The sequence below is a fragment of the Harpegnathos saltator genome, unplaced genomic scaffold (assembly GCF_003227715.2).
Source record: "Harpegnathos saltator strain DR-91 unplaced genomic scaffold, Hsal_v8.6 scaffold51, whole genome shotgun sequence".
Lineage (NCBI taxonomy): Eukaryota > Metazoa > Arthropoda > Insecta > Hymenoptera > Formicidae > Harpegnathos > Harpegnathos saltator.
Genome location: NW_020230327.1, coordinates 831,895 through 845,305, shown reverse-complemented (window position 1 = coordinate 845,305; position 13,411 = coordinate 831,895). Strand labels below are relative to the sequence as shown.

Genomic DNA, 13,411 nt, shown 5'->3' with positions numbered 1-13,411 from the left:
GATACAGAGAACAAAATTGTTCTTCGCTTAATTTCAAGTTAATTTGAGTAGTGAAAGAAGTTTTTTTTTTTTTTTAGTCGCGAAAGAGCACCCTCGTGTGAAAATCTTTGATCTTGACAATCATGAAATCGTGGAGAAATATAACGGTCGATCAAATTTTCCCTTCGAGTCAAATCGAAGCTTTAAATTGATCAAAGGATATCGCACGTTTCGCAGTCCGCCGATCCATCCACCCACCCTTTATATACTTTAAACGAGCAAGACTGACGATACCAACGATACTGACGATATTGGTTTAGCATATTAACCCGCGACTCGCTCACGGAGAGGGAAAGAGAGAGAAAGAGAATTTAAATGAAAAATTAAATTCAACTGCAATGTGCGCGAACATGATGTTATCGTGGCATTATAAAAAATTGGTTAGCAATTAGAACCTTGCCATATGCACAGTCATCAATGCAATGTTCAGCATATACATATCTGCATACGCATATTTTACGTGTACACGCGAAGAGTAAATTTAAATTTATTCCACATAAATTTCAGACTATGTTCTGTGAAGGAGCGGAGCGACGGAGCACCAATTCGCTCAAAATTCTATAATGATGACTTGTCAATGTTGTACGTACGGGAGTGTGTGTGTGTGTGTGTGTTATATGCCGAGATACTATTGTCACAAGTAACAGCAGAGGTCTCTTCTTCATCCGCCTATGGATGACTCCGATAGAAAAGAAATCCGATCTTGATGAAATTGAAATAAAAAAAGAGAAGAAGAAATAGCTCACTGAAATGGAAAATATTATATTTATCGAAATTAAAAAAAATTTTCAATCAACTGGAATGAAAAATCAAAGTTTGTAAAAATAAAAGGCCAAATCCGAAGCGATTGAAATTCGGAAGAGAAAATCCGAAAGTAGCGATTCCTGGTTCGCGCGCGCAGGAGCCAGCGTGCGGTGGTGGAATTTCTCGTGGGTTCTTTTCCGGATCGTTCATCAACGTCAGCGACGAGGCAAGACGAAATCCTCGAGAGTTGAGTAGTCTCGAGTCGCTCGCGCGAAATGACGAATATGACTAATCGCAAGCAGATTGGCCCGAGACTTGACTTCGTCGCCGCGCAGCGGCGAAAGGGAACAGAATTTTCCGGCCTGAGGCAACGCTTTCATTGTCGTGCCGGTGTCTTTGTGCGCGCGGACACTATCGCTTTACGAGAAATCAGATTTCACCGCGAAAGCAGCTTACCATCGAGTTCGGAGTGTATACACGGAGTGTACCTACGAAATCAATTTTATCGAGTGCGTATGTCTGCTCTCCCATTGCCGACGTATTCCTCGGAACAACCAGCGAGGCTAAAACCGATTTCTCCAAACGGAAAATCGCGCGGCAACGCGATGATAGCGTACAGCGCCATCTAACGTGGCCAAAATTCAAGTGTATCGACGGTGCTCATGCGTACTTGAAGAATGTAATCGAGACTCTTATCTACATCGAGTCGTTTAGAGCCGAACTAATCGAACATTCGATATTGAACACTGAAACTTTTTGTAAAACTTTGGAGAGCGCTTGGTATACATATAGCGACATTTTCGAACACTATAATCAGAGAACGCCGAGGTTAGATTTCCGTAGATCATAATCTCTATCTCTCTCTCTCTCTCTATCTCTCTCTCTCTCTCTCTCTCTCTCTCTCTCTCTCTCTCTCTCTCCCCCACCCCTCCCGAAGAAGGTCAACTCCCCTTCCATCCGTTATATTTCTCTTTTGATTGTTCTCTCCCTCATTGGCGTCCGTCTCGTTTTTACGAAGCTAAAAGTGCGCAAGAGTACATGATGGCGGGCGGTGATGCGGTAACGGCGCACCATTTTGTCACTTTCGGCTTCTCCGGGTCAAGACAGAGTAAGACGCGACCTCATCAGAGACCAGACCAGAGAGCCGCCTCTACTCGACTGAAGGATCACACAGAACCATTTGCCGCGTACAGGTCGAGCGAGGGAGCGAGCGCGATACGCCGCGGTGGCGGCGGCGGTGGACGAGGCCTCGGGGAAGTTGCCTCGGCGAGGAAGCGAAGGGGGTGATACTTTACCAGTTCGCCGTTGATGGTCCAACGAAGATTGGCCTTGGGCACGGACGGCCAGGCGGTGCAGTTGGCAGTCACGTTCTCGCCGACGGCGTAGTGCGAGGACAGGCCCGTGATTTCCGGTCCCCTCTCCGGAAGCGCTGCGAACGTAAATTCTCCGTGTGAGGACGTGGCGAAAGTTTCCCCATAAACCAGTTACTTTCCTCCGGTTAGACTCTATAAACTTTCGACTATTACCCGGAGAGTTCTCCCGCCTGAGCGTCCGCATCGGCGTCGGTTCGTTCGTTCGCTCGTGCGTTCCTCTAACCTGCTCTCGTCGAGGAGACGATGGAACAAAACGGCGAGGGCAGGTGGCTGGCTGGACTTGCAGGGAGTATAAGGCGGGAACGCGGGTGGATGTTGATGTTAGAGGGAGCCTGACAAGGAGAGAAGAGAGGGGAAGGTTCCCACTCTTGGCAAAACGCAAGTCGCGCTCGCGAGATGAATTTCCCGGATACCGCCTGTCAACGTCCTCTCTCGGCCACTCCTCGAACGTTCTCCTACGTGACAGCGACGAGGTACGGTGGTAATATTGGCGGTTGCAAACGTGCACTCGCGAACGAGAAAGAGGGAGAGAGAGATTCGCGGGGGGCGGATTCGCCGCTTGTAAAATGCTCTTTACCAGACGCCACGAGACGTACGCGAGAAAATAAAAATGGAGCGCTTTCGCGCAGATTGATGCGCAGAGCGAAAACTTGGAGAAATTTGTGCGTGCGACGGAGAATACGCCGAAACCTGCACCGCGAAGAAACGCGACGGCAGTCGTCGAATCGCGCGAGCGTTGCACGATGCAACGCATATGAGAATGGTTGAAAAATCTGGTGAAAACTCGAACGAGATATACGCGATACGCGCAGCAAAGCGTTTGCACTTGCGTTTGCCGCTTGTTGCATTGTTATCTAAAAGAGCAAGTAACACGAATTGTACATTTATTTCTTTATTTTAATTCTTTTTTTCCGAATAATCCGTAAAGTAACTTTCGCGCAAGCTAGTACATTCGACTCGCACGTGCAAACGAAGGGGAACCTCTCTCGTGTTATGGATTGCGAGCTGCGAATGGCGTGAGATGGATGAGCCTGTCTCTCTCTCTCTCTCTCTCTCTCTCTCTCTCTCGCATCGTGAGAACATATGCAAATCGAATTCAACTAAATAAATAAAATTCAGACCCACGCTCGCGCGGTAACTCAGCTCGCAGAGATCTGTACACACGTCGATGATGAATGGTGAAGGATGGCGTCGCGCTGGTCGATTTCGCATCCCGAGATGACTCGCGAGAATCGCGTATATCTCGCGGGGATCCCGAGGAGAGCGTGCCGCCGCTCGTGTATTCTCTTGCGCGATCGCATCGCACGATTTGAATCCCCGTTTACTTTGCTGAAACAATTCCCCCTCCGGCCCCCGGTCTTCCGGCCAGCGGCGCACGAGAGGCGCGGGCTAAGTTTTGCACGTTTTCGCGACCGCGCCGCGACTCAGCGCACGGAGGGAATTAATTTTCAATTAGGTCGGGCACGTGACTTCCGCGTTCGTTCGATTAAACGAAGAGGCACGTCGGAGCACCCTCGCAGTTATCGACTCGCGGCTATCGCAAATATTTTCGTTGAGATAACAGAAATCGTATAATGAGTAACTATATGTATCTTGCGTGCATAAAAGATAACGCAAACGGACAAAGTGTAGACACGCACATTCGAGGAAGGGAGATCACAGAGATGTATAGAGATTTATTCGTTCTCTTACCTCTGCAAATATAAGACGAAGGAGGAAACAAATTTGTCGGCTGCGTGCCGATTCCGCACGTTATAGAATAAATAGCAGAAACGGCATACGAGTCGTATGGTATAATACAGCTCGCTAAGATCCTTAGCGCTCTGTAGTAGGCCTAGTCTGGCTCAGCAGCCATCACTCGTTGCCTGTCACTCACGTCACATTTTCTGCGACTTGCCGGACAATTTTCATGCTAGTGTTATTTACAGAGACGCGGAGTTTCAGCGATTTTCCATTAATTTTCCGATCGATGAGACAAGGCGGCAAAAATAATGCGACAGATAAACCGTAGCAGTGCGCGGATTGGCCGAGCCTGTTTTCAAGATTTCTCGCTAAAACAGAGGATATTCTTTTCTCTCTCTCTCTCTCTCTCTCTCTCTCTCTCTCTCTCTCTCTCTCTCTCTCTCTCTCTCTCTCTCTCTCATTTCTTTATGGCGTTTGCCAAACTCTCGAGCGGTGTATATTATCTGGAGTAAATTTCGCGAGTACTACGGCCGAATAACCTTTCCCGACATTGTACACTGCGGTACCGAATTACAGCGCGATAATTAATACGAATGTTCCGCGTTTCACTTACGTGGCCCGGCAACGATCGGCATTGCGGCGCAACGGCAGAGTCGATTGATGTGAAACGGTTGCGAAATTCACGGCCGCTCGAGCGAAGAATTACTAAAATTTACTCGCGCTTTCGGCGTGTAGAATATCACGTGCGTTTACGCCGTGCGGTTACGTGCGGGACAATGCCGGCCAAAAGCCGTAATCCTCCGGGCGATTAATCACTTTTAACGGACTAACAATTATTAGGTCCACAACGCGGTGATGCTGGTCTCGATGTTTTTCGATGTCATTTCGTGAGCGCCGGCGTGCGATTCGTGCGTCTCTCTCTCTCTCTCTCTCTCTCTCTCTTTCCTATCTTCTTTTTCTCTTTCTTTTCTAAGTTCAAGTCTATGTAAATGTTTACTTTCGACCAGCATGAGCGACAAGTGTGGGAGGAGGAGAAGGAGCTCGTTAAAAAGGAGGAAAGATGATAGAAAGTATTATGATCAATACCTGCGATCTGACTCTGGTCGAGCTTTTCGTTTGCGGAGCAACCCTCGGAAAATTAGAGTGATTCTCTCGTTAACACTTTACGACGATGACGACTTTTGCCGTTTTTCCCGTCTCCCGCAATCGCGTCAACTTCCATTTTACTTTTTTCACAAAAGAGGATCCCTCTCTCTCTCTCTCTCTCTCTCTCTCTCGTTGTGGGCTGTCGCACGAACATGCGTCGATCCACAATCAATTATCGGATTTATCGCGGACCAGTAGCAGCGTGTCGTGTGTACCAGTGTGCTCGATGTCTCTAATAGCGTTAATTGGCACGCCGGATTATGAGAGACATTCGCGTTCGGCGGGCGGGCGCGACCGAATGCTCAATTAAACATCCGCCCTGTTGTCCGTGAGCACACGTTGCAGCACTCGGTGCAGCTCCACGTGCGGATTCGGTCCATTAATACCTTCCACCCCGAAATATCTAGAGTGCAATTAAAACGGAGAATTTCGGGCGTCACGCATCGGGAAGCTCGACCGGCACCGCCGGTCGTCGCCGTCGCCGTCGCCGTCGCAGTCAATGTCGATCTCGCGCGATCTCGTCGATAAAACGCGAACGAACGAAAGATGAGAAACGTGAGTGGAAAGGGCACTCGGGGAGCGCGCTCGCGGGAGATGGAGGGAAATTTTCGAGATTGCGAGGAATAGCGAGAGACGGTCGAGGTCGCGAACATGTGCGCCACTGAAAGTTCCGTCATGATAATTTGGTCGCACATCAAGCTTGTAATGTAGCCGATTATTTCACGGAGATCCTAGATTCCCTTCGTGGAATTTCATTTTCGGCGCGATGTTCAATTCAGCACCGCGCTGAATTTCGCGGGTGATTGGGGCGAGGGGAGAATCGAAAGAAAACGGTGCGGAGATAGGCGGAGATATTTCTGGGATATCGGAAAGCGAAAGCGCTCGAGGAAGAGTTTTGTAAAGTAAGCGGATGAAAGTCTATGAGCGAGTAGAGAAGCGCGAGAAGTCGCTGCGATGATTTCTGGCTTATCGTGAGTTGAGCGTTTTCTCAAGTTTCGAAGGCTAGCCGCGTGATTTTTTTTGCGCAAAATCGCAAGTAGCAATGGTAGTAGCAGGCATGCCGGCGCATCACCGCTACCGGGTGGAATCGCGAAGAGAGGAAAAGAAATTTGCGGCATCAGGATTGCGGCAAGTTGAATGAGCTGACGCTCTGCCAAAATGCGAGCATTCACGCTAGCGCATTCGGCAGCGCGGCAGAAAGTATCCCGCTGCAATAACTCCGCCGACAGTGATTTAAGCACGTAATTACGAGGGTTATTGCAGGCAGGGTTATTGCAGGCGGAGGCTCTATGCCTCCTACCTTTTTCTTTCTTCCTTTCACAAATTTAATATGCATAATATGCGGCGAAACCTCTCTCTCATCGCGCCACGTTCGAATAGCATCGCTCTCTCGTCGCTTCTCGCGCAAATTGCGACAATCAATTTCAGACAGACTGTTGGAAAGAAGGGCGTACAGTGTCAATTGTACACACACACACACATACGATTGATAGCATCGCGAGTGGCAATTACGCTCATTACGCGCGTAATGAGCGGGCGATCTCTCGCGGTAATGCCGCAAGGCTGAATCTGAGCGCGCGGAAGGAAACGCAACGAGAAAGAGAGGGAAAAGAGAGTGGAATTTTTGGGTTAGCCGGTTTTTCGCGGTGAGCCGGAAAGTCAGACTTTCCGCTGAAATTTGCGCTGCGTTGTAGCCGCGCGACGTAGTTATACCGGTATTACGTCGTCCCGAACCCGTTTCCTGCTGTAATAATTTCTGCGAGAGTTAAGTTCCTAATTGAGAGGGTTGTCGGTCGAGAAGATAACCTGCTTTCATATTCCGCCTTTACGTAACTTTACGTACAAAATGAAATTGCTTTTTGAAGGCAGTGCAATTTATACGGATTGCGAGCTCGGTGGCGCCGGGCGTCTCTATAAGGCACAAAATGAATATTAAACTGCGGGCGATTTAATCCAATTAATTCGCCGGCGTACACATCGCCGTCCGCGATCGTCGAATCCGCCCGCGAACGCACGAACGCGCGAGGAAAAATATCGGGAAATATTATCAATGAGAATCATTTGGCCGCGTCTGATTTGCGCGCGATCGAAACGATACGGGACGGCGGCGGCGCGAGCGCCTCGCATGCGCGATTGTGTCAAGATGCGGGATTGAGTGCCGTTTCATGGCGTAACTGTATCCGCTAAATTTACAAACGATATTGCGTGCGTCGCAACGTCTCCGTCGCGCGCAATACAAATACACACAGTAATATCTTCTCGTGTCATCGCCCTCCCGCGCTTCGCAACGTTCCCAACGTACAATCCAATTTGCTGAAGTAGCATCTCTTCTTAGCGAAGTTGAGGGGACGAAAGAGGGAAACGACGAGAGATAAGAGAAGCAGTAAGCGTCGGGAAGCTGCGTCGAACTCTTTTTTCGCGATCATTTCGCGACCGGCATCGTATCCGGTGACTACGTACGTACGCGATACGTGACGCGCGACTAATTGCTTTTGAGTCGGGTGCGCACATTCCCGATACAACATAACTCACTGACACACATCGGCTTAATTAGCAATTAAAACTTTAGCGGGGACACCAAGGGGGAAAGGCTCGCGCGACGTACGGCACACGTTTCCCTTGTTTCTCATCCCATAGATGATGCCGCGCGCACAGCACTGCTAATTATCCTAACGATCGCGGCACCTCGCGGCGAAGCACGCTGATTTGTGTCTGTGAATTTAATAATCGGTCACACGTCGTTAAGCTCAAGTCTCTGCGAGAGGAGCCGAATTTTGTGGTCTCGCATGCTCGAGACTCGGATACATTGGGTCAAGTCGCATTTCACAGTCGAGTCATCGCGAATCGTGTGATATGCGCGATATCATACTACAATACACTACAATGTTTTTCATCGCAACTCAATAGGGTTCCCACATTCGCTCGCTCCGCGAGTCCGCGGAGATAACGCAAAGATTCCAAAGGATTTTTACATCTCTACAATGTGGTCTCGTCCTGAAATTGAAGGCCGAAAAAATTGACACTCGTCTCGGCTTGAAAATTGACATTCGAAATCTCGAAGAAACTCTCCTTTCAAGATATATATATATATATATATATATATATATATATAAAATACATCGAAAGTGGAGCCTTCTCACCGACGACGACATTTAGACGAAAGTGCGCATTTCGCCCTTATTTCAAAATCTACATCAGCGAATTGTCTGCATCGGCGATATCGCATCGCCAGCGTCTATCGCGAATTGTCTGCCTTATCTGACGAGCGCGAGCGGCGGCGCGGCGGCGGCGGTTTCTAGAGGTTGGCTTCTGTTTCGCGAAATTCGTGAACCGGCGACGGTTAAATTCGTATCCCCGCAGTACTGTGCGCGTTGCGGCCGGTAGTTACACTAGCTTGTTTTCCTTGCAACCTTCCTCCTCGTCGGCATCCGGCAGCCGCCATTCCGCAAACCCGGCTGTAACACGCTCGTACGATCGTTGTCGAGGAAATGAATTTTCTTCAACGAGGGCTTCCAAGGCTGCCTCACGCTTCGTAGGTGAAACGTAGGTGCAGCCGGGGGAGAGAATCGGAGTGCCGCGCGTACACACCGCGTCTAAACTTGGCTTCCTTCTATTCCATTTCGGTCGTAACGACGACCGTGCAACGAGATAATAGGCGGAAAGAAAAACGTAACGCGAACGGGCGAACGTTTACGTTTATTGCGACGTAAAATTTTGTCCGCGAGGGAGCTCGTTGCGGAAAATAAAAGCAGTCCCTCCTTAATTTCGACGACGAATAGTAGTCTCGGCGTCGATAATGAAATTAATCGCGCGGTCGTGATCGTTGCGATACGCGACCAAAATTGATTCCTAATCAGCTCTTCCAAAATTGCGCCTCATGAATGTGCAGTATTACGAAACATTGCTTGAAACCGAGACCACGCACTCGTCTGGTTAACCAACACGGGAGAGTGGTCATGGTGGTAAAGAAGTGAGAAGGGTCGCGACGACGGTAACACGATGCGTAAATGGCTGAAGGATTCTCCGCTCGGAGCAATCTTCGCGATATATTTATGAAGCATATTTATGGATCGCGCTCCCGGCAATGCGTCCGATCCCCTTTAATTCTCTCTCGTAAAGTCATCCCCTTCGGGTCTCATATAAGGGACGATCGTAAATCAAGGGACCGCATCCTCCCCGACTCCGGCGGACTCGCCAATCGCCGCGACTTTCGATTTTTCTATTGTACGACATTCCGAAATGAGAAGCTAAATATCGCGACACAAATCAGACGACGCTGATAGTCAACATCTGGCCTCGGAATTTTTCCAACTTTTATATTTGTCTGCAGAGAAAGGAATTCCGCGAGTATTGAAAATATTTTACATTAAACGTCGGAGAAAGAAGGGGGAAGAAATAGATGAGAGAGAGAGAGAGAGAGAGAGAGAGAGAGAGAGACACACACATCTTCTCGTCAAAAAGTAATTTTCTTTAAACTTTTTCGAAAACTCTACCCTAAAACGTGTGCGTTGGAAACTCTTGTATTACTAATTTTTATTATTATTTCTTTCTTCTTTTTTCACGACGCGACGTTAGCTAATATTATAATTATTAGCAACACACACATATACATACGCACACACACACACACACACACACACACACACACACACACACACACACACACATACATATATGTTGCAAAGATAATTTCAATATGCCATAAATTAATTGCGGGCAACAAGTTTGCCGACGTGATAGCAATATTACTGTGACAGTGGTGACGCGTCAAAGATGCGCCTTATCGCGCGGATTCGCCTCAAAAGACGTTGGTTTCCTCGTCTCAAGCGACACACCAGATAAGAGGGAGATATATCCTGAAAGGAGCTCGATGTCGTTTCTCTCGGTTTTTCCTTCTTTAAACGATTCCCTTTGAACGGGTCTCGCATGAATATTTATGGCCTCATGAATATTTACGATACTCTAAGGTACGTGCATGCTAGAACGCCGTTATAACGTATGTACATACATACGTACATGCACGCGTATTGGCCGGAAAATGGAAATACTTTGGCGTTTTGCGAAAATGCGCAAAAGATTAATGTGACGGCGCGGTATCTTGTGGTGCAATCGACAAAACGCTAATCATGCGTTTACAAAGTAACTTGCTCAGCCCGCGAGGCCGAAACCAATTATTATTTATCCAAACAATTTATCCCTAAAACGACGAAGTACAACGTTCTCAGCGGTGGTCCATTTTTTTGTCAATCGTACAATCTCTCTCTCTCTCTCTCTCTCTCCTCTCTCTCTCTCCTCTCTTTCAGCTTGTGAGTGTATTCTCTGATATTTCGGCTTTAAAAACCGCGCCAATGATAGCTCCTTGTTAATTCTAATAAAACATGGAAAACACGAAACAAATGAATATAATTTTTGTACAGATAGAATCGCCTAGAATTGAACGTGAAACGTTGTCGGATCTTTTCGTGAAGAAGTTGATTCTCTCTCCATGAAACGCAACATGATAGTCTTTTGATTCCTGCGTAGTAACGAGCGATTTGATCATCGTATCGATCGGCGTGTGCGTGAGTTTATTAATAATCGTGGCGAAACAATATAATGCACCTTGTTGGCGAATATTGTGTCTCTGTTTGGCGACAGTAGGTTATGGCGTTCGAGCGAAATGAGAATTCTAGGGAAAGTACGGTGTTTTACGTAGTGCCATTATCTCCATGATTTACTTACTCATGTTTCAGAGAGTCCGTAGCACTATTTTCCGGCTAAATAGAGGAACATATAAATTCCCTTTCGTGGTCGAGCATTTACGTCGTTCTCCTTTTCTTCCTCGTTTTTATGTACTCGCCGATAGATTGCGATTCATCAGACCGATGATAATGTGAGATTAGTACATTATGCCTTTCTCAAAATTTGTCAGACTGTTTTACCCGTGTCGAGAAATTTTCGTTTCTGCCGTCTCCTTTCTCGAAAAATTTAAACTCGATTTCTGCATATTTAGCGCCGTATGCTCGTTTTCTTCCCAACTTTTAGAGAATATTGTATGAATCTTGATTAATTTCGTCAGTCTTAATGGAGTCGACATTTTAATTATATATGGTATGTTCATTAGTATAAACAAGTGCTTTCAGATAGTTGGAAAGTTCTCGAGCTCGACTCCAATGAATGAGCGCTACGAAGCTCGTAAGTATTTATCTCAAGTTGGAGAGTATCCTCTTGTATCGCTTGCTTTATAGGAGACGGAACGAAATATTACAAGTACAAGGCACACGGTATGTTCTCTTTAGCGCGGTCGAGAGCATTACAATCCCCAGGCGTACCAATTGATTCTTTAATTTCCTAGCAAGTGCCTCTCTCTCTCTCTCTCTCTCTCTCTTTCTTCCAACACTAGCAAAACTAATTTGTTTTACTGTGCATGCATATACCGAGGTAAGCGGCGCAACACAATTTTTCTTCTACATCTACATATATTATATGTGTGCGTGTGTGTATGCATTAAATCGTTACAAGAATGTATGTATCTTTTGCACAAATATTATAATTTTTAGAAACGTTTGATATTATAATTGCACAATTGTTTTTTTCACTTTCTATACAACTTATATTTTATGACAAAATGCTCGAGACGAGTCACGATCTTAGCTTTAATGACAAATTTCCTGATGAATTTCAAATCGATCTTTTCCTTAATAAAAAGCGGAGTTACCTCTGCTGGGCAATTTAAAAGTGTCTGGCGGATTAAGCTTGAGTGGAGATGAATAAACAGCAGAACCAGGTCTGCTCGTTAATTTCAAGTAGACTCTACTTTGATAAAATTTTTATTCGAATTCGCTTATACGCGAAGAACTCTGGGAGGTGTAACGTTGAAAATGATTAAGTGTCGCCCGTTTCGACATGTCGACCGAGTGAAAGTCGGCTTCGAACTACAGCCGGTGAACTACCGGTGGCGAGTTGTAGCGCGCACTCTGCACACAGATGTAAGAGGTTGTAAGAGTAATAAATATTACATGATAATATATGTGTGTGTGTGTGTGTGTGTGTGTGTATCCTCTCTCCCATTTCCCCGCACGACGCCATATGATTCCTCTCTAAGCGCTCCGTGTCATCGATTCTGACAGATTATTGAACACTGCCGGCTATCTCATATCGTGGATCTTAATATTCCAGTAGGCGATGCTGCAGATCCGTGGTACATACAGACTGATTACGACAGTCCCTTTGACCGTGCGAGAGCCGCTCTTAATCACCGAAAGCAATGTTATCTACGTATCCGATTAAATAGTTTGACCTACCACGACCGGGACGTGTACGTACACGGGGGCGGGACTCTCCGCTCTGCTTGCTCTTTACGAGGATCTCGTGTATCGAATCATGCATTGGATACTCCAAATGCTCGAATTATCAACGGATTTCAGAATCACACCGTAGTGCGCGCGACTGTTACGCGTCTTCCACGTGTTCCCTTCCTTCTCGATTGTACATTTAACGGAAACACGCTCTCTAAAAGTGAATCAGTATACCACTGAAAAATTCAGTGGTATATTTAGCACTGACAATCAGTGCATAATCACTGATTGACAGTGAGTTTCACTGATTCATTTTCAGAGAGCGCATTCTAGGTAGGGCCTTTCTGCTTTTATCTGACGTCGCGTGCGCGCACGTTCCCGCGAAAATGTCCGCGAAGAGCTTGGGATCGTCGCCAATTTTCACACACGATAAAGAGAGGGAGAGTACATACGTCGGCGCCACGAATTTCTATCCGAGGTAACGACTATGGCTCTCGCGCGCGTGCGCGGTTTACTCAGGCGGAAACACAGTGTTCGGATCGTACACCATGGAGAGAGATTCGGCCCGATCTCTTATCCTCTTATCCGTCTCTCGCTGTTTGTCCAAGAGAGGCTCGCCTATTGCGAATTCGCTCTCGCGCGAGTATGTGAGTGTCTTCTTTTCGCGACCGCCACCGTGGCAAGCAGAAGTTGCAAAGTGCGGCAAATGCTAAATTTTCGCAGGGAGCGGCTGCAAGGAAAGAAGACGTCGAGTCGCTCCATGCTGCATCCAGCGAAAAGTAATTTATAGGATCCCGCAGTCTCGGTAAAGAGCACGAAGAACTTTTATAACAAAAGCCCGATCGACCTTTGCTTGATTGACAGCGGATTAACAGCGGCGTGTAGCAAATTTCACGCTCGATCGCAATGAATATCGAGAAATTGACGATCGAGGACTATCGATGACGCCACTTTAATCGTCACCTTGTTGTTGGTATTTTCCGGCTGGAACTTTGACCGTTGATTAAGATCCGAGAACGGTAGAAAATATGGGCGCGCTAATACCTCGACTTTGACTCGTCGATCTGACTCGATTACGTCGACAAGTCGAATTGACGATGCGACGCGCTCTTCGGCTTCATGCACATTGACTCGCTTTCGCATTGCGTC

General features: G+C 47.0%; 1 protein-coding gene across 1 annotated transcript in view; it reads right to left on the bottom strand.

The window, feature by feature from the left end:
• LOC105189503 (uncharacterized) overlaps positions 1–13,411 on the bottom strand; it is a 96,635-nt gene that overhangs the window by 48,675 nt on the left and 34,549 nt on the right. The window contains exon 4 of the mRNA XM_011151627.2: positions 2,079–2,212. Coding sequence (XP_011149929.1) covers positions 2,079–2,212 — 134 coding nt within the window. The remainder of the gene's footprint in view (positions 1–2,078; positions 2,213–13,411) is intronic.